Below are 25,463 nucleotides of genomic sequence, written 5' to 3'. Positions count from 1 at the left end.
TTTCATCTGTGACATCCAGCTGTAGTTGCCTTGGACTGGTACACTCACTTGACTTTACACGCCTCCTACATTTGTAATTCAACCATGTGAACCACTGAAAAGGAAGGTGTCCAAAATTTGTTTCTTGATGGTATTATGTGCAAAAGCCAGGGGCAGGGTACAGCAGGAAACAGATAAAAGGTGTTTCAAGCTACATTCTTCAGATGCAGGATTTTCATTGTGGTTTCACAGAAGCTAAGCAGATGAACATGAAAGTTAATCGACTCCAAGCTACAGAATGCTTTATTAGATGCCTGTTGGAACTCCACCTCTCCCAAAGCAAGCTAATACTAATGGAAAAAAGGTACAGCTAACAACTGGATGTCACTCACTTCAGAAAATTAGAGATTCAACAGTCAACCAGATAAATTCACAAAGAAAATATCATATAGGGATACCAAGTACAAAGATATTAGTTCTGGGTCTGAAAGGCTGGGGATTGAGAGCACATTCCCTAAGATGTATCAGTGTGTACCTACCTTGCTTCTTACACTTCTCAACAGCTCTCTACCACTGGCCACTTTCTGATGATACTTACCTTAAACAGACCTATTGCCTGATCCAACATGATCACAGGTATGGCCTCTTAGTTGCATATCTAAAAAGGTTGAGGTCCTCCTTGGCAGTGACACCTTATTTTAGTTATTTTCTATATGAGAAAATGCTCCAGCCAAGCATAATATTACATGTCAGAGAGAAAAGACTAGAAGATCTCACAGTACATCACCCATTAGAGCTTCAAAACAACTTTCTGTGTAAGTTTTCATTCTTGCGCCCTATCCAAATCCAAGAACATTCACTTTTATTTTAAATGCCAAACACCCATATTAAGGGAACTGATTAACAGTGAATGTGTCTGAACTTAAAACAATGTTTTAATGCTCTTTATTTTATTAAAGTAACACAATTTCTTGAAAATTTCAGAGCTACCTTTAATAAACTCACAAAATTACTTCAAAAAAACCTTTGAAACTTAGGAGGATTTACTCCTTTTGCTTCCAGTTACTTTACTGATTATTATAATTTGTTAGGAACATTGCACAAACAACAAATACATGAGCCTCACCCTACTCTCATTGTGAACATTGAGAATCCATTTTGCAATTTTGTAACAGTTTACAGACCGTGAAGTACAAACTGCTGGCATTATCTCAGGTTAAGGCAAAGAAAAATTTTCACTAGACATATTCATCCCAAAAGTTCAAGGGAGAAAGAAAAAACCTCACCTTTATTACCTTTCAGCAAAGTACAGTAAGAAATACCACTCCAGACAAACTCCTACTGGGTCATATCAGACCAGTATTAATGGTTTAGTTCCCATAACTTCTGTAGTAACTCTAGCTCTGCAGATTTCAGCATTCCTTTCATGCCTTAGGCTTTCCTAACTCAGCCTGGGGTTGATCAAAGGTATCAGGCTTTGAAAACAATATGGAAAGGACAACAGACAATGTGACACAGACTGTGTCCACAGACTTGAGCTAATTAAGCTGAAATATTCCAAGGGGGCATTGCTCAGAGTACAGTAGACTTTTTTTTCAGACTGGATCTGTCCACAGAAGTTAATAATTATGCCAAATACTAATTGCAGGGTTCGTGTTTGACATGGGCACTACTCACCAAAAAAACAACCCCATAGAGCTTTAAGTCAAAGCAGGTAAACCAGTCTGGTGTTTCAGCAGCAAAATGGTTCTCCTAGTCACATCCTCCCCAAGGGAAGTTGTTCTCCTTCCATGTCACTCTTCACCAGCCTCCCGGTTGATCCATGAAGCCATATCTTACACAGGCTTTAAGCTGGTTTAGCTGGCAATGACACCATCTTCAAATACCCCCCCTGGGATAAAACCATCAAAACTCCAAACTACCTTTGGACTGCACGGTACCCCAGGCAGAAATTAAAGATTATTGAGAAATGCCCTTTTATCACATCTTTCACACCACACAAAACACAGCCAAACACATTTTAAAACAAACAAACAAACAAACAAACCTGTTCTTGGTAATTAAATTGTTAATCCACACAAAAGTAACAGAAATCCAGATTACAGGATTTTTAAAGAAACATTTTTTTTCACTTCTTTATCATTAACACTTCAACTTGTTTAATAAGAACTGTAGATCCATTGGTATATTGTTTCTTCACACACTAAAGGGAAAAATAAGAACAAGATTCTTTCCCCTAGAGAACTCCCTTGCATTGAATCTGGTCAAAAGGCAAAGCTCAGCACTCTCCTCCAAAATCTTGGAACAGTTTTTGGCTCTGGAGGTTAATGGTTCATGTAAAGGTATGTGACAATGTAGCAGACTAAGGATTCAGTGCAATAGATCAAAGTTCTTCATCTCACTTGGTGGTCTGACGGATCTAAAATCAGGAATTGTTAACTTTTTTTTTTTTCCTAAACCATCAATAAGAATCAGTTTCATATTTCTTTAAAGTGTTCCTTAAGGGCAAAAAGAAAGGTGGCTCTTGTTGTTTACTTTTAACAGTATTGAAACCACTGGTACTAGCACCAGCTAAAACTACCTGCTCATATTGCTTTATCACAAAGTGCTGAAACAATCCAATAGTAAGAAATAAATGTAATATTCATCAAGTTCTGCACTTAGACTTTTTATTTTTTCTCTATCAATCACCAAAGTATAAACAAAACTAGACCTAGATGTTCAGTCCCCATTCATCTGTAAATTGATTTTCAGGCATGATTTATATACACACACCTTCTTTTATGCTTTGTTTACAGAAATTCTACTGTCTGACACACTAACTTACTTGATAAGACAGCATTAGCAGTAACAGAATATATTTCATATGGAAGCCATTATCTTTAGCCTAAGCTGTCGTTAAAGTTCAGATACCTCTAATAAAATGTGGAGCTTTCTTATGCCGTTGTTGGTAGAGCACATCAGTAGTGGTGCTTTAGAGCTGGGCATTAGCAGCTCCCTGGGACACAGATGTATCATGAAGTTGCTGTTATTATGTACATGCCTGGTGAAAGCAGGGCAACAAGGGCTAGGAATCACTACTTATAAAAAAATGACAGCAGTGACCAGCTTGCTGCCCAGACTGGTAGCAAGGCAGATAGACTGCAGAAACCACTGTTTTCTGCACATATTTCAGCACATGTAAAGCTATTTCCTACAAGCACACCACTACTCTGCAGTTAGAGAGAACAGTCACAATTGCTTGCTGAGAATGACCTCTGTGTCCTTCATCAGCTAAAAGTTCTCTCAGCACTCCAAGGATTAGAGTCTCATAGAGCTCCTGTTACTGCAGGGAAGTTATCATGTAATGGATGTCTGGTACACTTGACTGTTCTCTGCCAGAGCTTTTGGTTAGAGCACTCTATCACCCTTTTTGCCAGGTCTTAACTTCTTAGGCAACTGAAGTAATTGCTCCAGCTCCTTTGAATGACTTTTCAGTGTTTCATTTGGGGAACCTCTTTGGGCTTTCTCACACATCCTCCCTTTTTTTGTTTGTTTTTTTTAAACCTACATTGTTTGAAAAACAATTATGCAGCTGCCAACAAGTGATTCCTACTGAAGTCAACAGGATCTGCTCTTGTGCAGAGGGTCGTAGTAAGTGCCCAGTCATTTACTGAGCTGAAAGCCTTTGCGCTCTATACTCTAAGTGCATGAAGGGCTAAGCAGGGGGCTCATGCAAAATTAATAACACATCAGGAAGTGGATGAGGAGAGGGAAGGCACTGAATAATTGATCCATGGTTTGTTTTCTGTGAATTCTGAAACAATTTTATGGATGTTTGTTTTGGTTTGCCTTTGTGTTTGTATTTTCCACAGCAGAAAGTTTTTGAACTGAAGTTCTACTAACAAAACCGAGTGAAATAATGGCAAGAGTGGCCCTTTGATAACAACAAGCAGAAAAGTATCTTCCCAGAAAGAAAGAGAAGAAACAAGGCAGGTCTTTTTTCAGACAAAATATGGCTACCCTCTCACTTTTATAAGCTTACATTCTTAAACACTTTCTGCTTTATGAACAAATGTGTGTATTCCTTTCCTCCTTGTTCTGTGAAAAATTACAGGTTTCTCTTCTAGCCATCATTTATACAGAAATACAATCACATCCCACAATGCAAAGTCCATCCTTCCATCTTATAAAGTCCTTCCAACTCCTCAAGCTAGGAGTCTAATACTGCTCACTTAAACGATTTCAATAACACCACTACATCAGAAGTGTTCTACCCTGCTCCATAAATATGACCTGCAGTCATTTTAAGGACATGTTACAGTGGCAGGTAGGAACAGGTAGCCTTTTAGCATAAATGAAAATCTGACCCTAGTACACTAAGAACATTTAAATAGCAATACTCACTGGAGTTCTGATACACCACCAAAGATACAAAAAAGGAGCCCCACAAAGTCTCATCATAAAATACTTAGGACTTTACTGTATGTTTCTAACTCATACAGCAGCAACAACCACCAGCCTATTTAAATATCAGTCCTGTTCTCCAGCCTCAAAACATCACTGAGATCCTGTGCTTCAACAGCAACAGGCCTTCCATGCGGTGCAAACAGGAGACATTGCACATCCCTCAAATCTCTATGATCATGCCAATCTAAAATAGCCTCATCCATTCTACCTCACTTGATTCTACATGGCTCAGTCTTGCAGCAATTTTTTATGAATTGTTATGAAATGTGAAATTCTTCACATCAGAGCCAGAGCTGTGTGAATAGCTTTGATATTCACCAGATTTACAATTTGACACAATAACTAGAGAAGGATTATCTCCCAAAGATGTTATTTGGGAAGTCCTGCACCAACATGAGGTTTGCTGTTTCACAGGGAGATGCTCACAGATTACCCTGAAAGGTGTACACATGTTTATGGAACAAAGATGTTTGTCATATAGGAGCAAGTACCTTAGAAAATGGTACAAAAACCCACCAGAGGTGGGGTTTTACTTCTCCTTCCCACTTTCCAGTGGTCATGTGGCTGGACTCCAGTAACAGAGTCTACAAACTGCCTCTCGCAACATGCAGAGGCTCCTGTGACCTTTTTATTCCAGGTGTAAGAACAGACACAGACACATGGAGAGTCACAGAAAGGGCTTCCTCAGAGAATGGAGCAGAGAGAACTGCCTCTTCAAGCTGGAGTAGAGCACAAACTGAAAGGAGGGCAAAACCAACAAGAATAGGATATTTACAAAAGGCATGGTAATTTCTCTAGATAGTGGTGAGCTGCTATTGACAAGAAAACCACAAGTAAGTGGACTACTTCATCACTGTCATTTATTAGGCATGACATCTAAAACAATATATGAAATACCAGATGATAGAGAGCTCACTAGAAATCTTACACACATCCCTATTTCTGGGATGGGGAAGTTGAAGACAAAAGCTACTGTAGCCTACAGCTGTCCTTTTCCCTCTGTCAGATGTCAGCCCCACTGCAGGCAGCTGATAGAATCATGAATCTATGGGGCAGAGAAAAGTACTCAAAAACAACTAAAATGGCCAGATAGGAGTCAAAATTCATTCACCTGCTACAGTGCTGCAAACCTTTGAGTGTCAATCTCATCAGGATTTGGACTGGTTTTCTTTAATAGGCAAAGTTATTAGCTGCATCCGCTCAGGAGCTGCTTCCTCTTCCACAGGTATGGAAGTGGTTTAGGAAAAAACGTAGGAAAGCAGAAGCCAACGAGGATATAAACTATGTAAAAATATAATTGACTTATGTTCCTGAGTCAAACACACACTTATTTGCATGAAAAAGTTTCTGCAGAATAAAATATTGATTCAAATATCACCGCAAACCTTTAGACTACTGAGGCAGTGGTTTTGCCTATCTTCAAAACAAAGAATACAAAAAGAAAGTAATGTTTTCAAACCACACCCAGCCCCACACAGCTGAAGAGGGAACACTACTTGTGACCATGCCAGAGCTCCCAGCAGGAGCAGAGCAGTAGAACAGTCAGAGGAAGCAATAGTTATACTCTGCATACAACAGCAGTTAGATGACTCCAGTCCCCTTGAGTCCTGCTTTTAGGTACCTAAGTTAATAAACTTCTGCTCTAGCAAATTAGAATTAATTTTTAAGTACTGTGTTATTTTGTGTACGTATTATGGATTTAAAGGTATGTGTGTGTATATATATGTATATGCATGCATAGTGTTATACATAAACAAATGTATCTCCAGCACTAAATGCATAAAACCCTTTGTATGTAACAAGGCAGCAGAAACTACACTACTTGGGAATGGATAATCATGACAAACATCGCAGAGAGGTCATTTGCCACCCCATCTAGGAGGCCACTCCAACAAAGGTTTAGTGCTACTAGAGGGAGAGGCAAAGTGGAATAACATTTATGGGAAGAAAAAGAAACCAGGGAGGTAAATGATGGAGCTGTCCACTTAAGTTCAAGTTAAGTTCCCATTACAATAACCTTGGAAGAGAATCACTGCTTTTTGTTTCTCTAACATCACTGAGCAAGCAGGAGTAAACAGATAATCACTATAACTCTTCCAAAACAGTGAAGATCAAAGTGCACCAGAGAGGTAGCACTTATGTAACAGTGCTCACTGGAGTGAGCTAACTATTGACCCAGCACTATGTCCTACACCTCTGTGTACTCCATACTACAAAACCACTTTACTTAGAGCTGAAACAGGCCATGCTTGTACAATCATTTTAAGTTGATCTATGCAGGGAAAGAAGGAGCCAGTCCCACCATCTTCCCACACTTCATTCTTGGAGCCAAACAGCAAATCGATAGAAATTGACCCAGATGGGAAAGTTCTCAGTCATATCTGGTAACTGACTGCTGTCAGTCCACTGAAGCTGCATTAGCAGATTTGGCTCTGCAGCCTTGTGCCAGCCTCAGCTGTTTGCAGCCTCCTGCTCTCATTTTGACACCAGAATTTGCTAGGCCACACATTGTTGAGGCTGGGACTTGGGGGCCTGTCCAACCCCCAGCTCTGCCACAAACTATCATGGATAGAGGTCCTGAGAAGGAATAGTGATCCAGGAAGTCTCAGGCAGTTTCCAGCAAGGGGTAACCCTTAGGAGCAGTCTGAGGCTTCACGTGATCAGCTCTTTTAGAAGTGATTTCAGCTCTAGTGATCAGCTCAGATCAGCCCAGCTCTGCTCATGGGTTACACCAGCCAACGCGTAGACGGGAGACCGTGTAGCATTCCACGGGGACCTTTATTGGGAGGCTTCAATGAAGGGAGCCAGTGATGATCTTCCACAGAACTGGGCAAAAGCTGGGGTTTTTATAGGGAAAGGAAGAATTGGGAAAGGGACCAATGGTCTGAGACTGGGATAAAATCACCAGAAGTTAACAGGGAGATTGTCGCTGTTGGACACGATGTATCAGTGTGGGTTCACAGCAAACACACCATCAGTTGCTAGGAAAAAGGGCTTTTATTCTCCAAACTTCTCAGCTTTTATAGGGTCTTATGCTACAGGGTTAACATGATTGGGTAAGGGAACACCACCTCTTGTCCCATTGCTGGGACGAGAGAAAAACATGCTATCTACAGTTATGCTGAACTGTTTTGAGAAAGCAAGATGATTTACAAATTTTGTCCTTGAGTGCAAGATCTCTCAAGAAACTTTCCCTTGGGAACAGATCTGCCACTGACAGCCTGCAATTCCCTCAGGTTCAGAGCAAATCAGGTCCACAGGAGATAACATGGGGTCCTGGAAGGGGTCCACAGCTTAGTCACCATGACTAAGTAGTTTTGTCTTATCTTAGGGGACAGATCTCCAAGGAGGGAGCCTGTCGGAGGGCTGGGCTTCCACCACAACACATGAAAACCAATCCTGAAAGGTTCCCACAATCAAAGAGGAAAGTGGCCCTGCAATAGAAACAAGTCCTCCTAGACATTCAGAGATGAAAGAAAAAATTGAGTTAAAAAAATTGAGTTAGGCACCCTTAATGGCCATAGAATGAAAAAGAAACAAGAGCATGGTTGTGATATCAAGCAATATTCATTAAACACTGTATGTTAGTTACTTTTTAACTGCAATCATTCATATTTTATAGTTATATATATATATTTTTTATAGTCTTCACAAGCCAGATGGATGAATTTTCATCTAGAAATTAATTGGATAACTTCTTGAAAAAGAGGAATTTTAATTTTACAAGTCTTACCTCTTCTTTTTTAATTATATATTTAATTATTGTTGGACTGACTGAATTCACACACATTCATTTAGACATATACCCACATGAACCAGCCTCCAGGCATTGACAGTCAGGAAGACAATTTCTACAAAATGCTATCTTTTACCCACATGGAACAGGTAATCTTTCTGGTTTTAAATTTAAATGGGAAAAATTAAAATCAAAAAATCTGAAACCCTTGCTCTGTGCACAGTACAACAGCCCAGTATACTTCGAACTGAGAGGTGCCCGGGATACTTGGCAACCCTTCTCATTACCTGGGAGGACCCACTGCTTTGAAATGCCACCATTTCCAAATTCTGTGCTCCAGTCTGAAACACTCCAATCACATGGCACTGCAGAGACATCTTCCACAAGGTGACATAGTTAATTGAAGCACAACACAAAGCAACAAAACCCTTGACGTACATTATCTGGGAACTTTTTTTCCTCAGGGTCTCTGCTCCTACATAAAAACCATTTACAGCACATACAGGGAACTCCCTTCAAGCTTTTTAAATCACAAAATCTTTAAATGACAGCCCACTGGAAAACAGAATGTAGCAGAAGATACGCAGTTCAGTGAGAAGGAAGCACAGAGAACCCAGCCTCACACGGGTAAGTATATGCCCTACATGGGTAAGCAAAGCAAAGGTATCCAACAGGGAGAACCTGTGCTGCAGGCTCAGACAAAACGACAGGCACCAGGTGGGTCTGCTTGGGGTGACATCCCACACACAGCACTGCTGCACCTTCGCTTGGGGCACCAGAGCTCAACTGAAAGAACCTGCCCTCTTGACACAGAGAAAATCCTGACAAAAAATGATGTTCCACATCATGTAAGATTAGCCCCTAAATCAACAAAAATTAAGCTGGACTCTCATCAAATGTAATCCACTAACACTAGGAAACACCCCACAGGCCAAGGTACTGCAAGCATCCTTGCAGTATCACTTATTCCATACTCAGTACCCTCTAACAGTAATCAGCTAGGGCAATGACAGCAGACACACTCAGGTTATATATAACTCATCAATATCACATTTACGAAGTGAGCAGAACAGAAGTCTCTATGAATCCAAAATATTGCACATGTCTAACGACATCTAGTCTTCTTTAAATGCTTTTTTTTAATTCAATACCACAAAGAAGGACCAAATACTTTTAGAAATAACATTATTTGCTTATTAAAGAAAACCTGTTTAAGCAAAAATTCCTATAGTTCTTTGGGTATTTTTCCCTGTAAGAAGTTTTGCTGTTGGGAAAACCAGGAGGCAACAGGTACAGAATAGGTACACAAAGTGTTTTCATAATATTTCTTCCCTTTGCCACAAAAGGAAAAAAGCTCTTTTGTCACCACACATCAGGAACATTGCTTGAAATGGTTTTCAATATGATTTGATGTAACAGAGTCTTCACTAGCAGCAGAGGGATTTTCAAGGCCTGGAAGAGGCATATTGATTTTTCCCAGTTCTGTGGAAAATTGACAGTTCATTCATAAGATCCTCTGTGTGTGATGAAATACTTATTCTAAATGCTGTCCAGAGGAAAGTGACTTGAAAGCTGAAACATTAGTTGAAGAATCTGATGTAGAGACTGATGTGTATTAAAATAAATACTGCTACAGGCTCATTTAATTTATGAAGCTAAAGGAGTAGGATCTGACTGTTTTTTGCATCTCTGCAAGTCAGGCCATCTGGAGGTTATATGAGATCACACTGAGTCAGAGTTTGATACCAAATCAAGCACCCCTGACTGCAAGCCTCAGTGTGCTAGTGACATTTTTAAATGCCAGCAGAGAAGCCTGAACTGCTCTAGGTCTCTGTGTATGTTACAGAAGCAGCTACAGTGAGCACTGTGCCAACAGTGACTTCCACCCACACCGACCCTTACACCTGTAAAAAATACTGCTGAAATCAGGGAAAATCTGTATCCACAGAGAACTACATGTGAAAGACTGGAAGGACTGCTGGCTCAAAGTATTTTGGGTGCATGTGTGGGAGAACAGGTAGGTCTTGCTCTGGAGAGGCGATGCCCCACTCTGCACACACACACATCCCCCTCTGGGCCTGTATCCCAGCCACAAGATGCTCACCAGCCCCCGCCACACCACAGGAAGTGCTCCACACTCCAGCCCTGGAGCCCCAGTCAAGCCCCAGAGGGGCTAGATGACCTTTAAGTCCAAACTGAGGGAAGGGCCCAGGAAAGCCAAAGGGTACTAAACTGAAGCATGAGGCAAGCACAGGTATTGACCCTAACTCCTCTTGGAATTCCTCTCAGCTGAACACTGGTGGAACCAGGAGGGGTAGTTATTCTTGGTCTTTTCAATCTTTTCTGTCTTTCTTCTTCTTTCTTCTTCTTCTAACTCTCTTCTCAGTTTTGAGTAACTTAAAATCAGACAGGCCTGGAGTAGCTGAGTTAAATGGGCTTTGTGAACTGTTTTATGTTGAATGAATGCTGCTTTAAACTTTTACCAATATTCTCCAATTTTCTGAAGTTACCAATAAAGTTTTTTGTTGTTTTGACCTCTTGACAACAATACCTCTCCTGTACATCTAACTCAGAGTACATGAAAAACCATAAACCTTTTCAGAAGTCTCATCCAGCAAGTGTTTTTTGGGGCCTTACCTCACAACGTAGGATGTTTTGTGGCAGAAGCAGTAGCACAATCTAAAAAATTGGGATGTTTTCCAAATTTAATATGACAGCACAATGAAACAGATTATTCTTTACTGATTTAAGTAAAGAAATATCTTTACTTAAAGATAAGTAAAGGAATGTAAGTAATGTAAATAAGAAAGCAATGTATTGATTTTGTACCGTAAAACTGTCATGAAGTGCAATTCAGTACATTCATTAAAAATTGGATAAGCTGCTTCTTGGTTTTAATTCTTTATTGCATTTTAACAATATTAGCTAATTTTTAATGAGAAACAGACAAACTGTACACAAGTACAAAGTCGCTATAAAATTCAAGCTAATTAAAAAGTCAGATATGAAAAATTTTAAAATACTACCATACTGGAAGAAATTTTTATGGCTAATGCTGACAGTGACTTCTGGGTCATCTCTAACAGAGCTGGGTTACTTCACAAGCTGTTCAGCTCCCTGCTCTCCTGTCTACATCAATAAAACAATTACAGTCCTGTTGACAGGCTACCAGCCATGCATTTGAGAAGCATACTGCATATTTTGGGCAAAACAAGGCTCCACTACAGAACTATAGTTTAAGACCAGAATTTCCTAACTGTTAGAATTAGGTCAAGTGATTTTTTGGGGTCAAAAATATTTTCTCTTACCTCCAGTTTTTACTGAAAGCAAAACATTACATTCTACATGCCCACAGTGAATCTTCACAGGTTACTGCTTTTGGTTACTGGAGTATGAACTGCTAATGCAATTAGCCCCAGCACTTAACAACACATGTTTCTTGTTCCAAATTTATAACTTGTAGCAGACCTTGTGCAAAACCAGTTTATATTTATTTCTCAACACAGACTTCAAAATGTCTATTTGTAAGAACGGGACTCAAAAGAAAAGGAAGTGATATTTCACTAACTGAAAGCTCAAGTTTCTCATCCTCTACTAATCATTTACTTGCATCTTACAGAGTCTGAGGAATAAAGAATAAATTAAAGTTAGCTAAGAAGTACATCAGGATTATTGTAATCTATAGAATTAGGTTTTAGAAAGCATTCTTAAATAACAGATTACATACATACTTTCAAACTCCTGTCCACTTCAGAGGATTTTTCTTACTACTCTCCACAAAAAGAAAAAAAAAAAAAAAAAAAAAGAAAACCACCACTCTGAGCCCCACCACCCTTCTCCAGAAAAAACTTACTTTCCCACATTTTCCATCTGAAAATTATCCTATATCAACTGTACCTTGTATGTAATTTTTTTGTTTGTTTACAAGAGCATGTCTTCTGTGTTCCCATCTGGAAAAAGAAAAGCTTTCTTCCCTGGAACAGCTCATGCCTTCCCTACATGCCTATTACATCATACACTGCAGTTGAATACATACATACACCAAAAAGTTCACAGTGCAAAGGCTGCCTTACTAGAATTAAGGTAGCACATCTGCCTTCAAATTCAGTGTTGCAAAACATGAATCTGTTGCCTTTAATATGGAAATATTATCAACATGCAACAAGGGCAATGGGATTAGGACCAGTGCTAACTTCACATACGCAAATATCCACATTTCACTTGTAGAAGTGTTCAGTTGGAGCTGCCTGTGCTCTGGATGCCATTCACATGGACCAGCTTTTCTCTGACTGGGACACTGAAATTTGACTCTTCATACTTTGAGATAGATATGCCACCAGAAAAAATGTACTGTGACAATTCAATCAAGGTAGAAAACTGGTAAATATATTTACCAAATTCATCTTTAACACTTTAAGTATGTAAGCTGCACATGATAGTTCCAATAGTATTCTCTTGAAGCACGGTGACATCAAACAAGAGAAGTCACACAATCACAATGGGTTTTCTATAGTTCTAGTTCCCTTATGCTTCTTCAATCTTTAATAAACTAGAAACATCAAATAACTTAAAACAGTATCACATTTATAAACACTCAATTTTGGCAAAAGAAATATTTATGAGAAAGGAAATAATTTTTCCCATATTCCTCAGCTATTTCTTTTTATATTACCAATGATATAGCCTACCACAAAGTTGTGAGAGAACACAAGCCAAGAAAAATTTTTATTCTGAGAATGACCTCTACAGATCTGAAACAAGTCCCCCAGAGTCAGCAGTTACTAAATTTTTATATGCCTTTGAAAGACTGAGCCTACATCTGCTGAAAGGGACACTGAGGAATTCAAGAATGCCGATCTCACAATAATGCATCTATTTCATCAATACATATACCCTGCCTTTCACCATCACAAACCAGTGGAGTACTTGCCCTAAACAAGCATTGTTCTGTTTCTGGCAGGATCACTGGTAGAATGCTTAGCTATGCTTCATCTGTGCTATGAAGAAATGTGAAATAAAAAAGTAATTTGATCATAAAAGGGGGAGGGGTGGGAAATTCACAGAATACTTCCGCTGCAAGGACATCCTCCCAATGCAAATTTTAAAGATCAAATGCCACAGAATGCATTTCAAAATTGCATGGAACAAGCTTCACATTGATTTGTTTGGGTTTTTTTTAAAACACTGTGGCAAGGGAAAAACTATAAAATCAAAACTTCCTTGTGGATATCTGAAAACCAGCTGACATCAGAGAATTACCCTCACCCCCTTTGAAAAACAAGCTATCAACAACATACAAAATTTAATAAGCAATCTATTGGTTGTCCTTTAAAGGTCAGTGCACTTGTCCAATACTTTTCCTGTAACACACTTACATAACCTTATTTTCTTTCTGCTATCTTTCTGTAATTCAGAAGACTATCTAGATTCCCATATGGTTGCCATCAAATACAGCAGATGCCAAGCAAATTAAAACACAAGTTACGACTCGTAATATGCTGATGCATCATAACTGCAGCATAGCTCATAACTTAGAGTGAATCACCAGCTAAAGCAAAAGTTTCTGAGGTGTCAGTGCTTTTTATACATCTTTCCAGTTAGATCAGGGTCAGTGGAATCAAGTGTGGATTGGAATTTAGATCTTAATAATAGCATACATCCACCGTTTCCATCAAATATAAAAAAGCACAGAGAACAATTAAAAACATATCTTGGAACTAAAAGTCAGCCTAAAACTGTCTTCCCAAAGTAAGGGGGAAAGAGGGGGAAATAGTTCTTGTCTTTTGTGAAGCACAGCAGCATACTTTGACCTTTTGCACCATACCTTTGACATCATTCTACATGGAAGCTGAAAGGGGAAGGAGGCGTTGTTTGTTTGCTTGCTTGGAGTACAGAAAAGTGTTCTCTGTTACCTCAGATTACAGCTTTATGCTTTACTGAGACAAGAGCAGGAAGGCTCATGAAAAAGCAGTGTCTACTGCAGCAGCTGCCAGCCAGGAAAGGTGGCACACACAGCATGTGGTGCTTTAGCACTGGCAGAACGGAAGCGGAGCTAAAGCACAGGTGTGTGTGCCCCGATGCACAACCGGCAGCACAGCAAAGGGAAACACTACACTGACCTCAGCTTTAGACTTAGATGCATTTGTGCCTATTAGTTCCCTGCTCCTAAATATTACTTCAGTGACTGCCCAATCAGTCAAATCAGAAAGGAGCTTTTTTCATCCACAACAGCATAGCAGTCTCATAAAATAACCTTTTCTGAACAAACATTTCCAGAGTATTTACCAACTTTAACACTGAATTGCCAAAAGAAATTAAGCCTGCAAATATATCTAGAACATTAATAATGCAGAGACTCAGCAGATAATGTTGTCTTCTGCAACAGAATGAAACACATATTTAGGCAAGAATACATTACCTGGGGTGGTGCGAGCCTAAGAACTACCTCCTAAAAAGCTTACTGTCACTCACCTTTAGTCACAACTACATACACAACATTGGAGTGCAACTTTCCCATATTCATTATCCTAATAATTCTGCTGTGGTTATTAAGGCGTTAAATACCTGACCAGCACAAAACAAAAAAGACAAAAAGGTTTGGCTGGGCTTTTTTGCCCCTATTCTGTATTTAAAGCCTCAATTTTTTTGTAATAACTCCAGTTTAAGTACCAAGTATAATCATTCCCTGCATAATTTCAGCAGATCTATAATATTCCTCTATTCAAAGCACTGACAATTTTCTTGTCAAAATCATTACTCTTCCAACTCAGTTCTCTTTATTTTTAGTCCATTGTTTTATGATGCAGAATAGAGGTATTTTTTTTGTTTACATTAATGTTTTAAAAGATTGTGTTAAAACCACTATATAATAATGCTCAGATAGAAGGCCTAACAAGGTATGTTCCCTGTTTGCAAGATCCTGTAAAGTGTCATGGGGTTAATATGACAAGCTCTTCATCATTTCAATCTATTTACAATGACTACATTAGTGGCTATTTTTGATTATCGCTTTCTGTAAACAAGCAACTGAATTTGCAATTTTCATTTACAGCTTTTCTGGCCCAGTTATTGAAGAGTTCGCTATTACATCAGTAAAAACAACATTAACATGTATTCAACAAGAGCATCTGCCTTTGTTTTCACTCCCAATCATGAGAGACATGGTAATAAATGCAGGCTTTCTCTTGAAGAGATTACAATATTCTAAAGAAATGACTAAACTCTCAAAGTGCTTGGTCTTCATGAATTTCAAGAAGTTTAGCCAGGACCACAAATGAGACAATTAGTGCTTTGCAAAAGAGGAAATCTGCAAGGGCCTCACATCAAGTAAGTGGCAGAGTGGGCAATACACAATTCTATTTTTTCAGGCTTTCAGATCAGCATTCAAGCAGTGTAAAGGCTTTGGCCCATTTAGTTACAACACAGGCACACCTGCCATCCTGCAGAAGTTACACTGCATCAGCCTCAGGAACACAGGAGTAAGAAAAAGACTAGTTACAGAAAACCTAAAACATAACCACTTCCCTGCTTGCACCGTCCACACATTCACCTCCAGTGAATAAAATGAAGGAAATTACAGGATATACAGCTTCTGAGACACTGACAGTGTCTGAAAGAGTGAGTTAAATGGTTATATATATCCACCATAATATACCCCCCTAAATCCAAGGACACAGCACACAAGTGTTCCTCATGCTACTTGCTCCCTACTGAAAAATATCCATGTTCACAGCAACACATGTCCAGCAGAATCAAAACAAAGAAAGAGACAAGGGCAAAGAACCGTAGCAAACTCAACCACCAAAAACCGAGCCAAGAGTTCAATCACAACAGTTCTGTAGGGTCAGAATACTACAAAGCTTGCTACCGTTCATCTGCAGGGGTCGATCTGGGGCCAAGTAAACACTGACATAAAGCCACAGTCAGCTTCACTCTGACAGCATATCTTCTTGTTTAAGAAAAGGTAATACAGTATAAAACTGGACTTAACCAAAACTCCCATCCTTTCAAAACATCTTTTTCAGACATGTTTATTTTCCAGGAACACAGATCTGAGGTTAGCTATGGATACCTGCTATCCGTGAATCCCAAAGTTCTATCCGTGAATCCTCTGTTCTCCCCAAGGGAACAATCAGAAACTCAGCATTTCTCAAAAGGTTTCTCTCCTCTGTTCTTTCCTACCTTCATCCATAACCTTCAAGGTGGTGTTTGGGGTTTTTTTACCCCAATTCTCCTTTCTAGTCCAAACAAGCCACTATACCAGGTATGTATTTTAACTTGCTTCCAAAGGCCCTCAAAAACACATCCACACTACCTGGGTTTGATCTGGAGCTGGACTCGATGATCCTGGTGAGTCCTTCCAACTCAGAATATTCTGTGAAACTGGGTTTGTGCATGTTTCTCACTACTCTGTGGAATATCTCATACAAAAAGGGGAACTGTAATTCACCTGACTTTAGCATTCTGTGCAGTGAGAAGACCTCATCACTCACACGTGTATGAGAATGCTCGGCCCCCCCTAACCACCCCCCGTGGTTATGAAATTTGGCATGAATATCCAAAAACAGTTGCTTCTCTTTCAAATCCAGCACATTGAGAAGATGCTAGAAGTACTGTTACAGGGAGGTTACATTTCACTGTACAGTTCTGCCTACTCCACAGCCGGTGGGGAATGGTGCAACAAGATACTGTACAGGCAGATCAAGCAGCACTGCCAGGAATCCCAACAAATGCCCAAACAGGCTTCCCACGGGCTTGCACTTTAGGGACGGGTGGAAATACCGTTTCCCCCCTCCTCCATCCTATTATTGCTACTACTACTATGCATTAACAGCTAATCATAATAAACCTGTGCCATACATAACTTCATCACTGTGAAATCATTAAACAGCACTGTTCAGAGAACCTGAGCTGTGGTTCTTTCTATTATTTGCATCTAACAGGGATGACAGCATGAAAACATGCAGATCAATTCGTTCTCCAGGCCTGGGTGCCTGGTTGCTCCCTTCCTCTCTCACCACAAAGCAGAGGTGGGGGAAGGAAGGAGGGAAGAGGAAAAAAGGAAAAGACGGGGAGCGGGGAAGAAGGCACGAAATCTGCTTCATACTAACAACAAAAGCAATTAGGAGGGCCGGAAGGGAAGAGAATCGGCACCCTCGAGAGGTGGAGGAATGCAGCACCACAACTTGCCCGGGGAAGGGCTGACCCGGGCGGTCGGGTCGGAGGCTGCGGCACCTCTGGCCTCGCACCCGCACTTCGTCTAAAATCCCCCCGCGGCCTCACACCGGGCTGTCACACGTCCCCGTCGCTCCTGGCCGTGCCCAGCCCGGGAGCAGCGGCGGCCGGGGAGAGGGGGGAAGAAGAGGAGGAGGAGGAGGAAGCAGAGGAAGACACGAAACCGGCCCCACTTACCCAGAAAATGACATTGAAGCCGAAGATAAAATATTTGATGCAACAACTGACTTCAGGCCCCTTGTAGTGCTTTCCGGACATCCTCTGCGCTCATGAAGACGCTTTTCTCGCAGCCAGGGTGAGAACCAAAGGCGGGGGGGGTGGGGGGGTAAGGAGGAGAATTTAAAAAAAAAACCAAAAAAACAAAAACAAACAAAAAGAAGGAAGACTAGGAGGAGGGGTCTGGGAAGAATAGAAGGACGGTGGCGGCAAGACTATGAGGAGGGGTCCGGGGGCGGCGAGGCGGGCAGAGCTCAGGGCCGGCTCCGCGCCGCGGGGAGATGCGGCAGGAGCGGCGCGGCGGCGGGTCGGCTCCGACTTGCCGGGCGCCGGGGATGGCCGGCGAGCAGCTCCCACCTCCTCCTCCTCCTCCTCTTCTCCCGCATGGAGGAGGCCCCGGCTGCTCGCAGCGGGAGGCAGGAGAGAACGACAAGGAGCGGAGCGGCCGCCGGGTAAGGCGCCGCCAGGGCAGGATCGGCCCGGGCAGAGGCCGGAGCCGCGCGCCCCCTCAGCGCCAAGGGCCGCCGCGCTCGCCCCGCCCCGCCCCGCGGCGTGATTGGCACCGCTCCCCGCCAATCCGACCGCGCGGGAGCCGCCGGCGAGGGGGCGGGGCGGGAGCGGCCCTGAGGCTCCGCCCGGGCCGGGCGTGCCAGGCTGAGGGCTCCAGCGCGCCGTCCCTCCAGCCTGCTGTCTCTCCGTCCGTCTGTCCGTCCCTCTCCTCCGGCGGCCCGCGGTGACACAGGCCGGAGAACGCTGAGACAGCGAGGACCGGGCCTGCCCAGCACGGAGAACACCGCTCCGCAGCGGGAGAGCTGCCAGGAGGGCAGCACCGGTTCTAGGCTGGCTGCGGTAATGAGGAGGAGCAAGACCGTAATTGCACCGTGCAGGTTGTTCTCAATGGGCGCCGTCAGATCGCCTCCCACATGATCTCGTATGCGCCACACGCGCAGGAACACATGAAGAACCATTTTACAATGATTGCTAGGGTTAATATTTTAACATACCCCGAGTTTATGTTGAACCTGTCAGCTATAAAGTTTGTGGCTTAGCTGTATTCGTATGCTGTTTGGGATTCAGAGTGGCATTCAGATGGTCTGGCATTAACAGCATAGTTAATAGGTTTTCTTTGTGGAAGGATGTCGTCATTTCAGTGGATCAAGGCTTTCTGGTCCAGCTCTAAGAGAGAGGCTGGAGAAAAGGAGGCACAAGGGTGACTGTCACTCTCCACAGCTCCCTGAAAGGATGTTGTGCCAGGTGAGACAGGATGAGGGGAAATGGCCTCAAAATGTGCCAGGGGAGGTTTAGGTTGGACATTCCTTCACAAAAAGGGTTGTTAAACATTGGAATGGGCTGCCCAAGGAGGTGGTGGAGTCAAAGCCCCCAGAGGTGTTTAAGGAAAGACTGTATGTGGCACCTAGTGCCATGATCTGGTTGACAAGGTTGGGATTGATTAAAGTTCGACTCATTCTTGGAGGTCTTTTTCCAACCTAATTGATTCTGTGTTTATATGATTCTGCAAGTATAACTTATGATTCAATAGATGGAAGATTTCTTTATAATAAAATGCATTTCCCATCTCTACAGGATTGCAAAGTAACACACTTCAGAAGCATGACACTGATAGAACTACAGAAGGCAGTCTTGATGCAAGATCACATCATATCAGTTATGGGGCCTTGTTGTGAGTCTTTTTTGAGAGCAAAGAGAAATATTTGTCTGTCGCATCTTGGTAGATGATGAGAAGAAAAAGCATGTGCTGAAATGGATCCATGAACATAAGTGATGTTTTTGGTAAATGAGAAGTTAATGCAACACATCTATATACTTTAACCATGACTGTAGAGTTTATCACATGAATGTCATCCCTGTGTCTATTATTAACAGTCTTTGCAAGACTGTCCATGAGAAGAGGGTAGAAAAGGGTGAAAAATTAGTAAAGTAAATGTTCTGTAGCGGTGCATAAAGGCACATCACTTACAGTAGGGTATGGTAATAATGTATTATATTAAGGTGCTGTTTTTAGAAATGGCTTCAAATATTGGTGACAACCTGTACAAACATTTATAATATTACTGTCATAATATTCTCCTAACATCATGTGTTGGTACCCTTTAGCATTTTAATTCTTCACAGGCAGGAGCAAAATACTATAGAGTAGTATTTATTATGACAAATTCAGTAACAATATCAGATGTTTTACCTATCAATCCATTAATTCCCAACAACTCAAAAAGAAATGCAACCTACATCATTTATAGCATCATATTACATCAGTTCACTTGCTTTCTCAGTTGAGCATAGTATTATGATTGCCAAGCATCCTTTTAGAGCCAAAAGCGTTTCACATAGTCCCATCATCTGATCAGCTTCAGGATGCCTGGTTTTAAGTGCTAGATTGCACACTTGAAGAGGGCATTGAACCCTGCTCTTTTTAATTCACTTTGTGTCTAATAAGCAAGCAGATAGCAAAGGCAGCAGAACAGCTTTGGTGTAGGTAATTGATCTTTCAGAATGCCAGCTGTAGCAGAGCCTTCTGCACCTGCAGCAGCCTCTCTGCTTTGCAAACATGTTTTGCCTCCTGTCTTAAACAAACAGGAATTTAAAAAAAAAATCCCCATCCTTCGGCTTTGTGCCGTCTCTTGTGGATTGCTCCTTACATGCTTTGGCCACCTAGGCCTGGAAGCTGAGCAAGATGACTGTGACAGCACTTTAAATTCACTGTTAGTTACCAGTCAACACTGAATTCCACTGTGATGTTTTGGCACAAAAGCCTGAGGCAATACTAAGCAAGAGCAATATTACCTTTTCTTGCAGAAGGGCAAGACAGTTATTCAAATTCCATCAGTTCATAATTCATCTGACAAGGCACAGGAGTACTAATGGGCGGCATTTCAATGACAAAGCTGGTTCTAGCAGCACAGCTCTTTGTAACACCAGGAATGCTTTGATCTGCTACTGACATTGAGAAAAAGTCCCATCTGAATGACTAAATCTACTTCCCATCTCTAAGATGAAGATATAAATGGACTTCTTCTGACTAAAGATTGGCCAACTCTAATATTAATAAGTGTGGCAAGTTTGAGAAGTTTATATCTTAAAAGAGGTATAGTTGCGGACTCTGAAATTCTTACTTCCCACCAAGTAAAGAGTCCTCAACCCAATTCCTCAAATCAGTCATTCCTTAGATCCAGTATCTCTGTCTTTGTGTCAGCTCCTGTTTTTTGATCTATGAATTCTTTGACATTTTCCAGGGAAAAAGAAATGCAAGCAGGAGTGGCTTCGAGAAGAGAAGTGGCAGAGCAGCACAGTGAAGGCCATAGCTGTGGGAGTTATCCCATTGCCAATCTCACCTCATGCCACGTGCACTGAGATAAAGAGCTGTGGTCTAAGAAAAGTTCAGTCTATGTCTAGTTATTTCCTAGACACTCCATTTCAGTGGGAATTCATAGGATAGCAATCTTTTTGCATGGGAAAACTAGAGCTTTCTGACAGAAAAGATTTATAGAGTCAGATGTATTATCTACCTCAGAATATTTTAAAATCGAAATAATATACTAGCTCATAATGTCATTTGTGTTCATTTTCTAGTTTTGCAACCATAAAACCACTTTGTTTTCTGCTTAGCAAAAGTGTTAGTGCTGATCAGGGGACATTGTTTAGGTTTAGAAGGAATTCTGAGATAAGAATTTCATCACTCAACTTCATCACTCAAGCAGTGATACAAGTTGTATTTGCCTTGGTGGAAGTACATGCTCTGCCCCAGATACGAACATAACTTCAGCTTCCCTCAAGAATAACAAGTGCAAGTACTGACTAATTACTGTTATGGGTAACACTGGTGATTATTGAGCTGCTTTTTCATATGGAACTTAGCTCTCAATACTGGCTAATAATATCATCTCACAGGACCAACCCAACATCATTATAATGTGATAACAACAATGTTGTTAGTATGACTCACAAGGCATGAAGCGTGTCTATACATCTACAGGGTTAGAGGCCAGAAACTGAAGCTAAGGCATACCAAATAACAACCAACAACCAGTTTGCATCATGTCTGATTTTATTTTCTCAAGACAATGTGTATCTGAACCTTTATTTTCCTTTGTGTCAGGCACCTCAAGCTGCTGCCTCTGCTCCTTCCTTGAGAGGAAGGGGTGGGAGTGGTGGCACGCTTCCTGCCCACAGCTCTGCGGGCAGGGGCAAAGGAGCGGCCGGGGCTGGGGCTGTACCACGGTGCTGCTTGGGGCGAACATCACAAACAACACAGCTCTGTTTCTGTAGTGGGTGCTGTGCCTCAGCAAGCCCCTGTACTGGAGTTTTTTATAGAGCTCTTATCAGGGATTATCCCCGGACAAGTCGGTACAACACTGAAGCAGGAAAAGTGTAACATACCTGGTCCATAGCTCACTGTCACGCAGTGGCTGCAGGTGTGGTTCCAAGCACTCATACAACCAAACTCTAAAGGATATTAATTATCAGGTGGTTCTTACAACCATTTTATGGACACGACAGTGACAGGGTTTAATGAGATGAAACATATGCATTATTCCACAAAAAGACACACAGATTTGCAGTCCTAAATTAGGGATAACTGCAGTTAGTGTGGGTAGTCACCTCCCCTTCCACTAGTGTTGCTACTGGACCATGGTCATTAAAATGGATATAAACTTAGACTCCAGTAAGTGCCAAATTTATCTTTTTCACTTTCTACTGCTAAAAGCACTGGACAAACTCTGCAAATTTGGAAGCTTCTCACTTCCCAAAAATGGATTATTGCTTCAGGTGTGTACCCGAAAGTTCAGGTATAATTCTTGACAAATTATTGTCCGAGATAATAATAATAATCATCATCATCATCATCATCATCATCATAGATAATAATGCTTGTCCAGGAGGACAATCGGTATTTATTCTATAACAGAACACCATATGATCTTCTTAAGGTCCATTAGGTTTTTCAAGGCCCTCTGAGTTGCTTTTAGTCATTCTTTGTTATATAAGACAAACTCAACTCAGAGGTTTAACTTACAGTGTTTGCTCTGTAATACCACTCAGGAGAGTGACTATTTCCTCTGAGTCTCTTTTTAATGGTGGTAAGATTTTCTGCAAATCAACCATTCTAAGTAATTTCTATGAGAGTGTTTCCTTTCAAGGGTTTCCTTTATTCAGGCCTAAACCACCTGAGCTGCTTCCATCCTCCCCTGTGAAGATTTTTGTTTCTCCTGGGAGCCTGGGTCAGAATTTAGTGCAAGAACAATCCCTCAGGAATCATTCTGGCACCTCCTTCCAGGAACATCTTGTAAACTTGTCAGAAGGTCAGGGAGTGGAAGGTGGTGGGATGAGAAAGTGCACAACTGCAAATCTGGCTGTTGTAGGCTTTAAGTTGCTGCCAGAGTGGTAGGAAGGGAGGCTAGCAGAGAAATTCATCTCAGAGCCCAGCTTCTAGAGGAGTTTTCCACCAAGGCCTAGCCAACAATTGAGCTAAAAGGCATTGGAACACCTGTTTGGCCAGCTCGGTCAGGAGTTCAGCCCCCAGACCTCTGTGCAGGTAGGAACTTAAATTGTCTTGCTGAGAACAGAGTGGAAAAAGCCGACTGTGCAAAAAGTTCTCATTTCAAATCCAAGCAACATTTTTTTCATTGCTTTTTGATCCAAATGGCTATAGAGATGCTGTGATCTAAAGGGACTCTATGTCCTTGCCCTCAGAGCAGAGAGCTGATCCAAAACCCTCTGGGGAGAGCAATGAGGAGCACAAGGGGGTCAGCATGTGCTGGAGGAGGGCCCAGATAACGCAGTGCAGCTGGCTGCAGGGAACCACCTCCTACCCTCTGTCGGGAAAAGGCTTGTTCATCTGAGCTATGGAAAGAGCAGTGACAAAAATGCTGTCATCTCTGCTGTGACATTGCGCTCCTGCCTGTCAGACTACACAACAGGGTGCATCCAGGGCCTCTAACAGTTTATTAGGACTGTGCAGGTGAGCTGATAATCCCAAAGGAAGGTTGTTGATACGTTTAAGCTGATTTCCTCACAAATTTGTGTCTGGTTCTTCAAACCCACCTTCTCTATTCACATCCAGTGACAGCTACCACACAGCTGGATCAAAGATACCTGTTTACTTTACCTTTGGTATTGACACTTCTGATTTCTCAGATGTTATGCAGAGCTGCCACAGTAAACACAGCACTTGTAACAGCACCAGTGAACAGGTATTTTATAGGAGTATTCTGTATAGCTTATATCAGTGGGCCTGCTTAGGAACAAGGTAAATAAAATAAGTTTATTTGAACATTCTCAAAAGGCATAAAATAGTATTATTAGAGTGATGGCAAACCATGGCTTTTTTGTTTCCCACAGTGTGATAGGAGGAATATACAATGCCTGCAATTATGCTACATCTGACATTCTGTGCTCAGTAACAGAATGTTACTGAATTCTGCTTGTGACAGGATCAAGTAGGACTTTGTTTCTGGACTACTTCCAAACGTGAGGTTGGTCTTCAATAATAATCTGCACATGTTACCCTTCAGGCACCTGTAAAAAGGAAGCACTTAAAAAAAATTACAATTTACTTGTTTGCAAGGCCACTAAATGGAAATTTTTAAGCCTTTCTTACTCTCTCTTGTTGCATTAACAAAACCAGAAACCTTCCTGCAGATGAGAACAGAATAACCACAAATATTCTTGTTGGGTTTATTCAGGGCCTCATCATAAGCTGTATGCTTCACTACCTGTGTATCTCTGAGTCTTGATGGGTGTTCATTTGAATTTCCTGCTTTTCCACCACACTAGTTAAACCATCAGCTTTTTCAGCTTTTTTGGGTTTTGGGTTTTTTTTTTTCGTTTGGGTTTTTTTTGTTGTTTTATTTTCTTTAAGAAAATTAAACTGTGAGAGACTGCTACTTAGAAAACACACCCCAGAACTATTTCTAGATTCATCTTCATCTTGGTATTTCATGTATCATCATCTTTAGGCACATCTTCAGGCTCCCACAAGATTTCCAGGTTTGATACTTTAGATTATTTTACCTTGGAAGCAGGGACAATGACTCCTTCTTGTTCCTGCAAGCAGCAAGCATAAAGTGCCAGTGCTGTGACAACAAATCAGCTAAAATAATTTTAATTTAAAAACATACCTCTCTCTTGCTTTGAACTCAGAATACAAGTACATCTATAGACACATGATGTGAACCTAGTAAATACAAGTAACAGAGGTGAAAATGTGAAGAGATTGATAAGTGGTATCTTCAAGAAACAGATTCTTTGCCTATCCCTCTTGTCTGTTTTCAGGCAGGAGAAATCTTCCTTTTGAAGTGGGCCTTCTTGCTCTGTATAATGTATCAGTCTGTAGTCATCAGGAAAGCTAACATTTTTCATCCAGAGGTATTAATTTATTGAAGCTATTGACTGTGCACAAAAAAATGTTTCTCAAAGGAAAGACATTGCTGCCCCAAATCACAGTGACATGTATGTCGGTGTCTAGAAGTTTTACAGATTTTATATCACCAAATTCACCAGATCAAAGCACATGGCTGTGACTATTAAGGACACTATGATGCTGTATTTCAGACTGAGTGATGAACTGTTAAATGTGTCCCACCTACGCATACACCTATGAAATAAGACTCAGTAAAAATTGTATTACACATGAAATGGAAAAAACCCCAAGAACAGGACAAGGCAGCTTTTCCTTTTTGTCTTGCAAAAAAGCTATGATTTTCTTAGGTATTACCATAGCTCTTTTAGTACGTTTCAGAAGTTTGAACTATTCATCATGAAGGCAGATCTGCTAAAAGCATCAGCCGTTTAAAAATATTAAGCTATAAAAAGTGGGCAGGCAGAGAGCAAA

The 25,463-nt window shown here is 41.2% G+C and overlaps 1 protein-coding gene across 2 annotated transcripts in view; it reads right to left on the bottom strand.

Moving 5' to 3' along the window:
• Nucleotides 1–18,239, bottom strand: part of TSPAN5 (tetraspanin 5) — an 83,126-nt gene extending 64,887 nt beyond the window's left edge. Inside the window, exon 1 of one of the 2 annotated variants that reach the window (XM_023927020.2) lies at nucleotides 17,576–18,239. In XM_023927020.2, coding sequence (XP_023782788.1) covers nucleotides 17,576–17,656 — 81 coding nt within the window. In that variant the 5' untranslated portion in view covers nucleotides 17,657–18,239. The remainder of the gene's footprint in view (nucleotides 1–17,575) is intronic. The other variant, XM_086888423.1, reaches the window with a different exon arrangement.
• Between the last annotated feature and the right edge of the window lie 7,224 nt (nucleotides 18,240–25,463).

The sequence above is a fragment of the Cyanistes caeruleus genome, chromosome 5 (assembly GCF_971803275.1).
Source record: "Cyanistes caeruleus chromosome 5, bCyaCae1.hap1.1, whole genome shotgun sequence".
NCBI lineage: Eukaryota > Metazoa > Chordata > Aves > Passeriformes > Paridae > Cyanistes > Cyanistes caeruleus.
Note: the sequence above shows the minus strand (reverse complement) of the source record. Positions and strands in the feature narration are given on the sequence as shown.